Source organism: Triplophysa rosa, linkage group LG23 (genome assembly GCF_024868665.1).
Source record: "Triplophysa rosa linkage group LG23, Trosa_1v2, whole genome shotgun sequence".
Lineage (NCBI taxonomy): Eukaryota > Metazoa > Chordata > Actinopteri > Cypriniformes > Nemacheilidae > Triplophysa > Triplophysa rosa.
The window spans coordinates 5,120,807-5,138,158 of NC_079912.1; the positions used below are offsets into that span (position 1 = coordinate 5,120,807).

Here is a 17,352-nt window from a genome sequence, read left to right on the forward strand (position 1 = left end):
TCAGTACTGAGGTTTCAGCTCCACATAAAGGCTTAACTTCACTGTCTCTTCAATTAGTCTTTATGGGTGACACGTTTGCCCTAACACACAACATAAAGCAACAAATAAAATGTTTATTACTCATCTGCAAGCCCATCATCCAGCAGTGCTGTCAGAGGAAAACTCTCTGGCACAGAAAAGATTCAGAGCAGATGTGACTGACCTCCTGTCAGAGATGAAAGACCTGCAGTGTCTGCTGTTAACACCAACAGAGGATTCCTTTCATTTCTCCAAGATGTGGAGTCACAGCATCACATCTCTTATTCAACATCAGCAAGGAGGAGTCTTGTGCTCCATGTTCATCTAAACCTCTTAGTCCTTTTGAAGACCAAAGAGAACCACTAGTAGTGTCACTTCTGGTGTAGTATTAGATACAGAAGCTGTTTGCATGTAAGATACGGTGTGAAGGGTTTCATCCAGCCAATAAAAAAAGAGGATTCAAATTGTTTGTTTTCAGGGATGGATGGACAGAGGATAGATTTGGACTCTTGAGAAGTGTTGTTGATGGAAGTTGAAGGTGTTATTGTGTAAAATAGCAAGAAGCGCTGTACAATCAGCAGTGCAGCTGGTGTGAAGGGAAGTGGGAGGGGCAACAGTGACTGACATCATCTCCTTCCTGTGAGCTGAAAAATACACTTGCTGAAATGTGCTGATGCATTACACAATGTTAATGCATTTAACTTCATAAAAGGCCATCAAAAAAAAAAAACATGTTTGACATTGTGTTCATGCTAGTAAGAATTCTCTCCTGAACTACTGAGGGTTGTGGTAGTATGGATACAGTAAATTCCTCTTACTTTTCAGTTGGATGGAGGAAACATTACAACATAACCCTGTTGTCATAACCGTTCACATACACATTTGCTTGTGTGTAGCAATCTAACACAACTTCAGTACAAAAAAACAACAACAACATCATAGTGTTGTGCTCGAGAATGTGTCATTTACTTGCTACTCAAACAAATCATCACATTTAATACAACAATTACAAAAAGAATACGTTATTCATTTACACAGAAATTTGTTTCCCTCGTTTGATTTTTCAAACATTGCCGTTTAGATTAAATATTACACATTTAATTAGTTCCCACATGAAAATGACTGTAGTATACTTTTAGTGATTACTACAGTAAAATTCTTAGACACTATAGATGGTTTCAAAGCAACAACATAAACCAACGTTACTGCGCATGTGGCCGAACGTAATTTCCACTACGCATCCACAAACAAAAGAGTTCCTGCAGATTATTTCTGATAAGAAGCATAAGAAGCCGAGAAGAACCGTTACTTGTCTAAACTTGTCTCTCCAATATTTTTAATTTAGACTGCGATACCAAGCTCAACCGCTAGATGTCAATGTCCCATACGGTTTCTTCAAATGCCACAAAGTTACACGACTCATTTAACAAATGATTTTAAAAATAAAATTAACATTCAACAAAATATTCATATAAATTAAATTATAAATATTTATATTACTAGCCACTAGCAGGACCAATGAACAAACACAGACCGGAACTTAACTTCGTGCCAGCCGTGTGCATCCGATGAAACCATCTATAGTGTTTTTGAGTCTTACCATAGCAGTGGCGTAACTTTGTTTTGAAAAGTGGTGGGGACAAAGACGACAAAAACAATACTTTAATAAATTGTTTGTTATAACTCTTTGGGAATATTTATAATATATATAAGGTCGGTCCGACCATTGGCTACTCCGCTTTTCGACTCCAGCTCTCAAAGTATGTGTGGTTTCCAAACTGTCATTTGGGGAAGGTCACTTGGCTGTTGCGGTGCATTACACTCAAAAACAGTTTATTTCTATGATTAAAAATGTCACTTGTTCGTTGGTTTTTGTGCTTGGACACTAGATGCACAAGCAAGCGCCGCGAGCACAGATGATGCACGCATTTCATAATGGCCACGTTTCTGGAGTCGTGGCTCTCTGGCTCTCTGTCTTCCGCAAATATAACTAATGAGTGTGAGCAACAGGAGACTGTGAGAAAGCGGCATATCCTGCGTTTTCTACGAATTTTAGATGTTAATGGCACTTAAACAATACACACCTTCTGCAAGCATTTCTTAATTTCTTCCAAAAAGTGGTGGGGACATGTCCCACCCGCAAATTACGCCTATGTACCATATTAAAGTTAACATTAAAGTACATGAGAATATTTACAACAGTTTATCCAATTACTATACAACAAAATACTGTAGTGTACATTGAATAAGTGTAGTCAGGGTTGTACAGTGTACTGTACATACAGTGTTGGGTGTAACTAGTTACCAAGTACTTAGTTACTGTAATTTAATTACTTTTCCCTTGAAAAAGTAAAGTAAGGGGTACTCTTGTTTTTTCTGTAATTTAATTACAGTTACTTCTGAAGTAATTAAACTAAATACTGTGTGTAATATATGTGTGTGCAATAGTGGAATTTACATAAAAATTCAAAGTCTAATTTTAGAATCCGTGGTTTAATGTATAATTCTCACATTTGTAATACTTTGGTCAGTTAATAATACTACTTTATGTAATTTAATATTATTTATTTGACTGAATTAAAAGAGCCTTTTCATGTCTATCCTTGAATCACTTAACTAATCAAGGTTGATGTAGGATATAGAAAGTAATTAGTAATAAGTAATTAAATACTTTTTGGAGAGAGTTTTTATATATTTTACATTTTTATATCTGTACAGTAATCTAATTACACTATTGAATATGTAATTAGTAACTAGTAATTAATTACTTTTTCAGAGTAATTTACCCAACACTGTGTACATACATATGTTGCACGTGCTACGAAAAAATCGGTCTGTGCAAAGAATAAATTAGCCAGTGTAGCACGTGTGCGATACAGTTTGTCAGGGGCATTAGACAGAGCTGCGTGTTTGTGTGAAGTGCGTTTCTCATTGCGCTTGTTTGTGTGTGACATTAATCTATGGCGCACTGCTATTTTACTTAGTTTTAGTATATTTCGCGAGTTTTCCGGCTGCATTGAGCCCATATAATTTAGATGCGGACTCGTGGACGCGCAATCCTGTTTTTTAAATATGTCATCTGGCTGTTCTGCGTGTCTGAGGGAATGAACTACACAGTTTAACGCGTTATATGTTTAACACTCGTGGATTTGTCTGCGTCCGCACTTGTTCAGGATATGAACACATGAACTTCATCTCCAGTGTTGCTCTGAAAGTTTATTTCACGAGCATTTCAAAGCTATCATCAAATACACACTAAAACTCAAGCATCTTCCTGACGACCCTTCAAAATAAAAGTCCCGTTAACATGAACACTCCGATGAAAAAATACTGTAGTGTACTATAGTATTTGCTGGAGAAAATGGTAGTACCCTTGTAGTAAATTGATAATATATCACTATTGTATAGTAAAAATGAAAAACACAGAACTTAGAAAAATTAAAACAAATGTAAGTAAACAAAAAATGATAGGGCCCTAATTTATCAATCTGTATGTAACATTAATGTCATTTGTCAGTTACCTATTCATGTGATGAACTGCACTCGCATATGTTTTTAATGATGACAACAGACGTTTTATACTTGTGCTACAACTTTTTGGCCTGTGCTACAAAACTTTAAACCTCTGTAGCACCAGTGCTATGTGCAAAAAAAGATAACGTACAGCCCTGGTAGTAATAGTTACTGTAATATATTACAGTAAACTACAGTTTGCTATTGTTAATATAAATGTATAATGCAGCACTTTTCATTTATGTGGGTTGCTTCATGCCATTTGTGTTATTGATCTTGAGTAGGGCTGAAACGATTCCTCGAGTAACTCGAATACAAAAAACCATCGAGGCAATTTTTGTTGCCTCGAAGCTTTGTTTAATCCATTTAACTACAGTACACATGCAGCACTGCGTTTCCCCACGGACCATTATTACTGACGCACAGCCCGCTAAACTCTATTCATGTTACAGGGCTCTCAAGTCTCACGCATTCACCGTGAGACTCACGCATTTTAGACAGTTCACACGCTCACACGTATTTCTCATGCTGATAAATAAGTGATAGCTTATTGAAATGGTGAATTGCTATTTTACTTATTTTTAGTCTATTTTGCGAGTGAAACTTGTTTTCCGGCTGCATCGAGTCCATAAAACTAGATTCGGACTAGTGGATGCCGAATCATGTTATTCACACATGTCATCTGGCTGTTCTGCGTGTCTTAGTGAATGAACTGCACTTTATGAGGATATGAACACATGAACTTCATCTCCAGAGTTGCTCTGAGAGTTTATTTCAGAACATTTTACTGAGTGAAGCTAACACACTAAAAAATAAGTGTCTTCCGACGACCTGCCAAAATAAAAGTCTGGTTAACTTGGTATTTTTATGTGGACAAATACATTACTATTTAATAGTAAAAAAGATACTAAAACTAATTTAGATAAACTAAATGCATCATGCATAAACTGAAGTTAGTTGTTTACCTTTAAAATTATTCTTTCTATTTTTATTAATGTTTCTTATTTATACATTTGTATTAGGCCTATATTGCATTTTGAATGTAATATGGCAATGGAATGTACTAAATGGGTTTAGTTTTCACAGATATTAATGTATGCAATTTCAGCAATAAATATGTTATTTTTTCTAAAATGGAAACAATTTAGTTGTTCATTTTAAGAGACCTGTCTTTATTTTACTTGTATATTTAGTATTGCTCTTTAATAAAGAAAAAGTACTTATTATATGAATACCCGATTAATCGATGGAAAAATCTGTAGAATAGTCGATTACTAAAATAATCGATAGCCGCAGCCCTAATCTTGAGTTTTTCATATAGTTAGTTTATCATTCTCATTAATAAAGTATTCAAAACTAGGAATGTGTTCATCTAGATCTGTGTATTCAGGAAATTTTGGTTCATTTTGTAAATTTGAATTATGAATCACCACTACGTTCGACAGCTTCGTGATACTACTTTATGGTATCGTGACAACCTTAATTTCTTCTCCTTTACCCACATTGGGAAACTGAGCAGAACCAGTCACTCGGAGTCGTTACATTAAAAATAGCCCAGAAACATCATTACGAAAGGGGAACCAGGATTTATTTCTTTATTTCGTAGGTCAAAAATATGAATCACAAAACATGCGACCTAGAACAACCAGAGCATCGCAGTGATGTCCACTTCTAAACGTATTTACATATGGCCGCATATTCACATTAGGACAAATGTTTACCATGTTATTTTAAAACAGATTACAAAAGCAACAACTACAATTATTAGTGAATTTTGCAACCACAAAGGAGAAACTGAGAGAGAAACAGAGACTTTAAAACAGGTTAGAAAACCAGTTTCACTTCAGCATTTGAAAAAAGTTGTTTCAGCAGTTTAATGAAGCGACCCTGGGGGTGGTGTGCCATCCGGAAAAGCAAGCTTTGCACAAACAGACAGACGCGTTGTGCATGTCTTTAGTCAAGGACTGAGTAACAGCAGCACACACACACACACACACACACTGCGGTTCCTCTGTAAGTCAACAGAAGTGCCATGCCAGTGTATAATAATAACGGGAAACCACATGTGATTCTTTCTGAAATGAGAAACGAGACCACACCCAGATGTTTGGGTTGATGGCCAAGTTTTGCCTTCATTGTTAACGGGCTAAATAACTTAACCAGCTTACGTAACACATAACTGATACAAATGCCAAAGCAAATGAATCACACAGTAACATGCAGCACAGTTACTGTCACATATAAGCAAAAAAAAACACTGTGAGTAAAGCAAGAACCCTAGAGGGTTAGTTTGCCTGTTATGAGCACAGTTGAAAGGTGAGGACAGACGCTCTCTTTCAGTTTTACGCCTCTGATCCATCTGCCTTTGGCTTCACTCCCACAGGGTGACCATGAGCGTCTGTAAGCTATGAAATATCAGCTTTCAAGATTTTTTTTTGAACTATGCACCTTTGGCCGCATTAACTTCTAGAAGTTAAACTCTGTTCAAATGTATTTTTCAGTAGTGAATAGTATTGCTATTGTTAGTCATTTGCCTGGAATGTAATAATGCTTCAAAGTTTAATATGTATCCCACAGCTAGCACACGTACGTCAGAAAGACGTCTGCTAAAGATCTGGAGACTTGGAAAAAATCTGCTGTGTAAAAACATCTGATAAACGTCTTAGAAAGAGTTTTACAGTTTTACATCCATTCTAAATCATAAACATCTTACAGATGTCTATAAGATGTCTGTATGACATCTGACACAAGATGTCTCCAAGACGTATTGCAGATGAGCAAACTACGTCTTGCAGATGTAAATGCAGACGTTCAATAGACGTCTGCCAGATGGAGTGTGCTATCAATTGTTTTGGTCAAGAATGATATAGAGAAGTTCAATTTCACTAGTAACGGTATTGACTACTGAAGTGTCATGACAAAACTCTAGACAAACTTCACAGCATTGTTCTTAAACAGCCGAAAGCCCTCATAACGCATGAACTGGGCTTAAACTGGTTCAACAGAGAACCAAAAAACTACATTGTCATCTCAATGGCTCTCTCGTATACTCAGTTCAGTAATGAAGACAAATATGTGTACAAACTGTGTGGGAGTCTTGCACTCGAGAACCAAACCACTGTAGATGATGTTGAGTCATGGGGATCATGACGACACCAGGAAATTGTTAATTGCTTTCCTTTGCCAAATAGAATGAAGACATTCCACTGATGAATACAGAGTTTGAGAGCCGTCGAGGTGCCATCTGAATTTCTAGAAGTGGACAAATTTCAGAGACTTTAAGGCTACAGATCCAGCAGACATGTGACTGAAACTCGAACTGCCCTTAACATAACCTTCTCAAAATGTGCATGTAATACCATTCCCAAATTCCACCAAGACAACATATATTATGTCCACAGGAAACACAGGGGAGGCAAGCCTCGAGTACAGCTTCATCTCTGGATCTCCATTTCCTGTTGGGATGAAACTCATCTGCCCAGACCAGCACAACAAGACAGAGAAAAGCAAAGGACACAGAGACACCAAACACTAAACTTTCATAACAAGATTCCTGTATAATGTCATCAACCATAAACTTCACGTTGGAAGTAAACAGTGAGACAACACTTTCTGAACTATAGAAGAAACTAGAGGGAAGAAAATGTCAGGGATGCTTCCTATGGCAAAACTTGAGCCTCAATATTACAATGATCCTAAAATGTTTTAGCATGATGCTAACATGTTTAACATAGTGCTAACATGTTTTAACATGATGTTAGCATGATTTAACAATGTTAACAAGGTTTAGCATAATTCTAGAACTGCTGAATGTTTTAAACTTAAACATTTATAACATAGTGCTTACATGTTTTAACATAATGTTAACATGATTTAACAATGCTAACATGTTGTTAAAGGGATACTTCACTCAAAAATGAAAATTCTGTTACCACTACTCACATTCGAGTTGTTCCAAATCTGTATACATTTCTTTGTACTGATCAACACAGAGAAAGATATTTGGAAGCATGCTTATATCCAGACAGATTTTGCCACCACTCCCCCCCCCATAACATTAAATAAATGTTAATGTGATACTAGTCTCAACCCCAGACGCCCCTAAAAATGACGTGGCAAAAAACGAAACGTGATTGTTCAGTATGAATGCTATTTGAGACTAACATGATGCTACAATGAATTAGCGTGATTAAAAAAAAACTAGCATTATTTTGCATGATGCTAGCATGATGTCATTAGTGGAGTCCTCTTTTGCATGTGCGCAAGTGTTTTTTATCTTAAGCTACATGCCGCTAACTAAACATGTAATGCACAATAAACATTAATTAAGTTTGATTAATTAAAAAGAATTGTCTATCATTAACTGTCATAATGTGTTATATCGGCCTCCTATACACATTGCTACCTCAATATCAGCCTTTACAAAACCTGTATCGGTTGACCACTATTAGGAAGACAAACACTTTGCGCACTGATTTCATGTTGACAGCCTCGGAAGAACGAACTTGGATGGACGTGCCGCAGTGACTTTTGGGACTTCAAGCAGATTCCGTAGGTGCGCAAGGCTGCATACGATGCATCCTTGATATCGAGAACACATCCGGGTACTTCCATGCATTCTCTGTTCTTGAGTATTGGAACCGGACTTTGACGGTTTTTGATGACGTAGAGCGAGAACACAAGACCGCTGAAGAACGCATAATGAGAAACGGCCTTTAAGTACCCTAGAATTGTTTTATGTGGGACGGTACTCCTTGAAGTTATGGTGATGGGTTACGCACGGTATCATTCATAAGTGTGCATTTTTCAGACGTCCAATCAGAACTGCCTTTAACTACACCTGTGACTCCTCTAAAGTACTCACAGCTATTAACATTACAACAAGAGAGACTCCCCTCATGTTGCCAAGTCTTCAGCTGGCCAATCAAAGCGCTGACTGTTCACAGTCTCTTAGCAGCCACTTCATGCGCTGGTCTAGGTAGCAGCCCTTCAACCTCCCACACACGGGTCACAACAGATAGAGACCCAACTCGACACATTCAGCGTGAAGCTGTGATGAAAACAAGCAGGATACACCACAGGCCTGATGCATTGGACCATTAGTCTGCTGCACTGATGTTCAAATCTAATTTGGCCACATGCTGGCGGTACGGTCCATCTAATAGGCAGCCGGAGGAACACAGAACAGCGAGAAATGTTGTAAAGATGAGAACATCTTGTGTCAGCAATGGGTGCGCTGAAATTACAGCCACTTTATAGCTATTACTCACCTTTCTGTGAAACAAGGGTACTGAGGTTTATATGTGATAAAGTTGCTAAATAATGTGATATGACAATGCTTTAAATTGGTAAAATCTAGCGACAGACCGATATATCGCCATGGTTAATGTACAACATCAATAAACATACCCTTAAAGGTCCAGTGTATTAAATTTAGTGGCATTTAGCGATAGGGTAGAGAATTGCAACCAACGCCGGCTCACTCCACCCCTCCCTTTCGAAGCACTACGGTGACTGAAACAGAACTACGATGTTGTCATGTTTAAAGTATTTACGAAACTCGCTCTGTTGTGCAGTTTGTGCATTTAGGGATACTGTAGAAACAACATGGTGGATTCCATGCAAGGGGATCCGCAGTGTATGTAGATAGAAATAGCTCATTCTAAGGTAATAAATTATGTAAGGTCTTTATACACCTCTGAACATATAGTTATGTATATTATATTGCATTTCTGTCAATAGATCCTCCAAAAAATTACACACTGCACCTTTAAAACAAAATGCTATAAAAGATATACACTGCCTCACAAACAACACTCTGTTTTCAACATAACAGTCCAATTATTCTCATCTCTATCTTTAGAGTGAATAAAGATTCACTGTGGATAGTGTGCGTGCGTGAGTGTGTGTGTAAACAGAGAGATAGACAGACAGTGCTGGACGTGAGAACTGGCCTCAGTTGACCCTTTAAATGAGCTTGTGTTTTAAAGCCATTCATAAAGAGCAATGTGATTTTCAGACACACAAATGAATGGATACGAGACCCACTGTATGTCATATAATGCCATCTGCATGAAGATCTGCCCACTGAAACTCAATGATCTGAATTCTGGGTTTCGTTCTTCTCTAAGAGGGAATGTTTGTGTTGTGATGGTGTGAAACTCAGAGCTAATGTTTGTCTAATAATCTGACTGTGAGGGGTCTCTTGGGAAGCCGAGGGTCTCGTTGCCACTGTCATGGAGACCTGAACCTTCCCACAGTGTTGAGAGACGGACAAGAAATCAACACGGCAGCAAACATTAAACTGATTTTTAACCTTAAAATTAGTTTCTAAAGTGAGGCACGGTACATCAACATCAAGGTCCTATCACATCTCAAAGTATTAATATATACTGTACAGTTTTAGAGATGCATATTAAACTTCTCCACCGATAGCCGATTATTCAGAGTGATATCTGCCGATACCGATTCTAAAGATTAAATTCTTATTTATCAACTTTTTGAATGTTATTAATTCATATAAGGCCTTTTAATATTGAACATCAGACTGGTGATGTGTCTCAACATTTTCTATATACAGAGCACAAATTCACTGCATTTTCTTGTCCTCTTTTGATTGACAGGATACATCGGCACTGATCATCCGTTGTTTTTAACAGCTGATAGCCGAAAAATGTATCAACCGATAACGATTATTGTCTGATATATCGGTGCATCTCAAAAATATATATAAATGCACAATATAACCAGCTTTTTTTGAAAAAGGTTTTCCATATCATAATCTATTGTTGGATAAATTACTTAGAAATAAACACAGCAGAATATAACAGTCATACCACACACCACCTATTTCTGGAAAACTTGATGGAAGCTTTTAATGACTTCAACGGCACCATATGGAGGTGGGCTGAGGCTTACACAAGAACTCCGTAGGAGAGTTTTTCATCTCCATGATGGCAGAGTTAAATATAGAGACAAGAGCTGGAATAAGAGAACTAAAAACATGAACAGCGAGAGACGGACACATTTAATGACATAGGGACATCTCTTAAGGAAGTCATGTAGATATGTTATGAAAACTCTAGACAGACCAGGAAAAAGCAAAGTAAATGAGACTGAGAGCGTTTAAAAAAGAAAAGAAACCCATGTATCTGACCTGAGATATGTGGTTTATGGAGGACTCCATCCTGCGCAGCTGTGACGCCTGAATATCCAGCAACTGCAGGACATTGTTGGCTAAGGCATTGATCTGATAGGCCACACTCGCCAGAGACTGAGTGGTGTACGCTTTGGTCTCCTCCAAGGCTTTCCTTTTATCCTGTGCCTACAGATGGAGAAGAAGAAATAAAACACTTTCAACTAAACTCAACTTTATTTATATAGCGCTTTTTACAATTTTCATTGTTACAAAGCAGCTGTACATGAGACATATTGACTATAAGCAAAACAATTAAAGTTATACCTGTAAAAACAAGAAAAAGGTGAAAACACAGAAGACAGACATACCGACATAGGCACACACACAGACAAGCACGCGCACACACAGACAAGCACGCGAACACACACAGACACGCACGCACAGTGAAAGCACACATTTAAGATAAAGGAGAGAGAAACACAGGTCAAATATTAAACAGACTATAAATTCCTATATGCAATATTAATTAAGTAACACTTGAAAATTCTTAAGCAGCCCCCCCGGCCTGGCAAATAGTGCAAAACTGTATGCAAATGGTGGCGAGGAACCCAAAACTCCAATTTAGAAAAAAACCTCAGGAGAACGCAGGCCCAACCAGGGGATTACAGTTCCCCTCTGGCAAAAGCTGCTGCCTCTGCACAAGCTCGACAGTGCTTGCACAACAAGGCTAAAGAAAAATAAATAAACTTATTAATAAGGTAAATTATAGTTTTAAGATTATCATTAATAATCTAATAGCAAATTTACTTTCAAATTTACATGGTCACAATATAGCTAAAATCCATCACGTGTGCCTTTCTATCACGATCTCTGTTTAAAACCTAAAACTTGCAGGTCACTTTACATAGTATTCATATTATTTAATATTACTCCAATCTTATTCGAAGAAATGAAGTCATCGCCCAGGATGGCATTAGGGTGAGCTGTGTTTCCCCTAGATTTACGGCTTTGGGGAGGGGGGCTGCGGTCTCTATATTTTTTTGCGGCAGAGGTCCGGACAATACTTTTTTAATAAATAATGTTAAATCAATCAATCTAATGTTTTATCAGGCCATTTACTTTATATTCTGATAGCCACAGTCTGTATGAAACACAGAAGGTCTGGTAACTGAGAGAATGTGTTGTAGGCTCTGGTGCTGAAGCGAAGTCCCAGTGGTCTATTTTAATATTTAAAAAAACTACTGACAACAAACTGTAACAACTGAAATAAATATATCATGAGCAGGAGTACTTACAAAGTTACTAACAGCCTTTCCATGCCATTCTAGAACTGATTCTAAATATTCTTTCCAATTAAAACATGATTCACAATGAAATGCTCTTAACGTGCTGATTATTTATGCTATTAATATCATAAATGCTATATGTAGATACAAGACGTTATGTTTTATAATCTGTCACAAACCTATATAGCAAACAGTAAACTGACTGACAGCTAAAAAATACTTTATTACTGCTGCATTTTTGTTTACTTAAGCGTTACAGAAAACGTGTCCATTTATTTACCTGCTCTTGGTGTCTGCAGGTCTTTATATGCGACATGTCTTTGGCGGGAGAAGCAGCACTCACGGAGCGGAAAGGGTTAAAATGAAGAGCATTTGGCACTAAATCAAGATATTAGAGGATATAGCGGCAAAATATATTCAACATAAATGTCCCTGAGTGCGTGTTGACCTACTTCGTGTGTGAATTTGTCCATTCAAGCGCAAGACTTCAAAGACAACTCAATATTTGCGCCATGTCTGAGACTCAGCTTTCCTTGTGCGTGCTTCGGATATTCTCACAGCGCTCAAGCGAGTTTTCTTCTGCATCATCTTGCACTTAAATGTTCAAATTGGCAAGGCTTGAATGAGTGTAGTTTAAACAGCAACATGTGCTGTTCAGGTCTCACCTGCACTCGCGCGCTCACAGCACCCGGGTGATGAAAGCATAAATGACTGTACAACATACGTCAATCCTATTGAAATTTGTCTACGTTATTTGATTGCAGGTATTAAATGTGTATCCATCAACAAACATACATTAGCTGAACTTTGTCTGTTTTACGCATTACAATTTTTAACAAACCACATTATAAATGTGTCGTCAGATTTAAGATGAGCCGCGGCCATTGGTGGAGAACTGTTCAATTTTTTACTGAGAACCGTTACACCCACAGACAGAACTGACTGAAATTTGTTGTGAAATTTGCTTTGAAAGTTTGTGAAAAGCACATAATAAGTTTTGTGTGTTTAAGCCGGTGAAGTTGTTTGTAATTATGAAGCTATTCTATTTTTATTGGTCTCACTGTGTTGCAAAAAGGTACAGGCATCAGTACAGGCACCAGTATCGGCGAGTACCAGAAAAAAATATCGGTACTCGTTCTCGGTCTTTAAAAATGGTATCGGTGCATCCCTAGTATGGACACAAAACCAATGCAAGTGAATGGGGGCCAGTTAACAACATTCTTCAAAATATCTTCTTTTGTGTTCTACGGAAGAAAAAAAGTCATACAGGGTTGAAATGACAGCATTTTTATTTTTGAGTGAACTATCACTTTAACTCTGTCCAAAATTGATTTATACATCTGTTAATCTGTTGCTTATAGTCTAGTAAGCGGGCGTTTCTTGGCTGAACAAACTGTAATGTGTACCAAACATCGAGCCGATTGTTACAAGAATGGCTACGTGTTATCTTACACAACACAGTTGCGAAATGTCTGTAAATACCCTGGGCAGATGATCGTTTTGCCTTTATTGTGCACGTATGACAATACAGGTGTATATCAGAATAACATCTACTGCAAAATTGTTCTTATACAAAACAGAACTGCTAAAACCACAACCATATCTAACCGAAACTCAACTCTTAGCAGTGGTATTCTCTCAGTTCTGCTTCTGGCCTACCTCTGTGGTAAACCCTGATCTCAATGTGGTAAACCATTACACATGCAGAAGTTCCTGGGGCTGTAAAACTGAGCTCAAAATACATGCAGATAAAACATCATCGATGCACCTGCAGCAAAACCAGGGACCGTGTTTCTGGACTGCTATTCTATTTGTGCGTTGTATACACTTGATCACTAAAATAACACATTTTCCACGTATGTAGGGCTGAAACGATTCCTCGAGTAACTCGAGTTATTCGAATACAAAAAATCATCGAGGCAATTTTTATTGCCTCGAAGCCTCGTTTAATCCATTTAACTACAGTACACACGGAGCACTGCGTTTCCCCACGGACCGTTATTACTGACGCACAGCCCGCTAAACTCTATTCATGTTACAGGGCTCTCAAGTCTCATGCATTCACCATGAGACACACGCATTTTAGTCTGTTCACACGCTCACACGTATTTCTCATGCTGATAAATAACTGATAGCCGTAACAACCGCACCACCGCGATGGTAAAGTGCCATGACGGTGGCGAACTGCCACCGGCGGTAGTGCACGTCACTCTGACAAATATAGGTGTAATAAATATGAGAGTTGCGATAACGATTGCTAGTTGTAGCCTTTCAGTTGTGGATGGTTTTATTTAAAAGATTTTAAATTAACAGAAATTATTGGCATACGTTTCCGTTGGTGCGTTCGAGCGCGGGCGTGCACGGCAAAACCCAGGTTATTCTGCGGCTTCTGCAATTGATCTTGTTGTGAAATGAACAGATACGTAAAATCAAAACTGGCTACTATGACCCGCTTGCTTAGTGTCGGAGCACGCGCAGGTTTTGCCGCGGTTGCGGAGAGACATCTCTTCATTTGCGCTCCTGTGCACATCTTCTGAACGCGCATTTAGTGCAGCGGTACACATTTTAATCTGGACAATGTCAACAAGTAAGTTTCACATCAACGAGTCGGAAAAAGTAAAGTTTTTATGGCAATCTGAATAGGAAAGCCAATGTAGGTTTAAACAGTTTGTTTCAAATGGAATTGTTAAGGACTGTAAGGGTTAATACGCCACTGACTGAAGTTACTGCAACAAGAGCTTTTTTATTTAGTATTTAGCTTTCTTATATCATTTAAGTTTTCATTATTTACTGATGTTTATTTAAATGTTTTATATGCTGTAGTGTGCCGTTTCACTGATGGATTTGCGCGTTAAACATTGACGGATGTTTCATCCTCATTTATTTCAGATATCATATTTCAATTATTTAACAATTTCAAGTATTTAAATAAGGTCTATATTTCTCTTCCACTCGTCATGTGGTTGCTACACGCAAATATAATAATATAAATATTATTTATATAAATAATATATATTTCTCAACCACCGCACCACCGCGGTCGATTTGTCTATTACCACCGCGGTGGTAAAAAACTGCCACCGTCACAGCCCTAATAGCTTATTGAAATGGTGAACTGATATTTGACTTGGTTTTAGTCTATTTTACGAGTGAAACTTGTTTTCCGGCTGCATTGAGTCCATCAAACTAGATGCGGACTAGTGGACACCGAATCCTGTTATTTACACATTTCATCTGTCTGGTCTGCGTGTCTGAGTGAATGAACTGCACAGTTTAACGTGCTACACGCGTGATGCTCATGAATTTGTCTGCGTCTGCGCTGAATGAGGACATGAACTTCACCTCCAGAGTTGCGCTGAGAGTTTATTTCACAAACATGTTATTGTTTGAGTGAAGAAACAGACATACTAAAAAATAAGCGTCTTCTGACAACCTGCCAAAATAAAAGTCATAGGCTATTGTTTGAAATTATTATTTCCATTTTTATTCATGTTTCTTATTTATATATTTGTATTATATTGCATTTTGAATTTAATATGGCAATGGAATGTACTAAATGGGTTTAGTTTTCACAGATATTAATGTATGCTATTTCAGCAATAAAAACTAATTGTTCTAAAAAGGAAACAAATTAGTTGTTTTACTCATTTTAAGAGACCTGTCTTATTTTCTCTTGTATATTTAGTATTGCTTTTTAATAAAGAAAAAGTACTTATTATCCGAATACCCGATTAATCGATGGAAAATCAGTAGAATACTCGATTAGTAAAAGAATCGATAGCTGCAGCCCTACACGTATGCATAGTTTTTTGTTGTGCATTACTGTCAACAGTAATCAATGTGATTTACATTATAATATAATATACGATTAATCTGAAATAAAAGAAATAGTGGTTGCACTTTATTTTACAGTACATGTACTTACAGTGTACTTATCTAAGAAAGTACTGGGTAATTTAAAGTAACTACATGGGATAAGGTTAGGTTAAGGGGTAGGTTCAGGTTTAGTACCTAATTATTTCACAGTTATGATACTTATTTACTATAATAAGTACACAGTACATGGGAAACAGGACTGTAAAATAAAGTGTTACCGAAATAGTATTTTAAGCGATAAATAATACATACACAAGAACTTAAAGGTGTCATGAATTAAGACATCAATTTTAACCTGAGCTTTTTCTATATGAGAGGAAATCATATTCAAGCAAACATCCTGTAAGTGTCAGAACTGAAAACGCCCTTGTTACTGAAATTACAAATTTTATTGACACCAGGCCCAGCGAACGCCAGGTCCTGGAATGCACCTATCTATCATAGATAGGTTGAACACCGCCTCCACAGAAGAATATCAACGACTACTTCTCTAGCCCCGCCCACTGGAACCAGATAGAGCAAGCAAGCAATAAACATGCCGTTAAAGATCACAGAATATTGTGCAGTGCCTGGTTGTGGAAGAACACAGTAGCTGCATAACCTTCCTTCGGATTCCGACATTAGTAATGCGTGGTTGAAGTTTATTTTTAAAGACGTTCCAGCTCACGTGGTTAAAACACCTTCATTTCACCGCAGATTCCTTTGTGAACAAGGCACAGGTCGACTCTGGATTTGCAGAGAGACTAAAATTAAAAAGCAGTGCTGTGCCGTCAATATTGGATCCGACAGGAATGGCGCAGCAATCTTATGTGAGTAAAACATTTTTGTACTATGCGTCATTATTGCTTTGTTAGAGATCGCTTGATATGCCCTGATAATTTGTTACATTACATCTCTAACCAAATTCACAGAAGGCTCCAACTAAGTTACTAAGTTACTATGCAAACTGCTATCCAATCATAGCAGTGGCTGTTTACTTCCAAGTCTTTCATGCGTCCCGCCCATTAAAACTGAGCGTTTGTCGAGCCGGCCTCAAAACCGGGGTAGAAAATAGCCTATTATTTAATGATTAATATTTAATGATTTTGAAGTTTTTGAATGTAAAAACCACGTGAACGTCATAAGTAGACCTCATACAACAGTACAAAACAATAAAAAGGTCTACAAAAACTAAAAAACTAACAAGGAAGATAATTTTTTCTTATGCTATTTTATATTATAGATTTCAATAATATAAAATAATACATTATTAACACCTTGTTTTTAAAATGTTAGCTGTCATGACATAAAAAAGTGCAAATTATTTGTCAACTACCAAAATACTACTTCTGCATGCATGGCTGGTGCAAGCGGCCCCAGATTTTATATAGAATAACCTGAAAAAAATGACCACCCAATCCTCCAGAGAACCACAACCACCGCCGGAATTAAACACATCAACATGCTCGAAAAGTAATTTACACATGGGAACCACAGCTCTACAACCATTTCCCACTGCAAATTATGTAATGAAGATGTGAA

At 37.5% G+C, this 17,352-nt stretch overlaps 1 protein-coding gene across 8 annotated transcripts in view; it reads right to left on the reverse strand.

Moving 5' to 3' along the window:
• The window catches only part of abi1a (abl-interactor 1a), a 52,601-nt gene that overhangs the window by 24,423 nt on the left and 10,826 nt on the right, over positions 1-17,352 (reverse strand). For all 8 annotated transcript variants that reach the window (XM_057323308.1, XM_057323309.1, XM_057323301.1 and 5 more), the window contains exon 2: positions 10,688-10,855. In XM_057323308.1, coding sequence (XP_057179291.1) covers positions 10,688-10,855 — 168 coding nt within the window. The remainder of the gene's footprint in view (positions 1-10,687; positions 10,856-17,352) is intronic.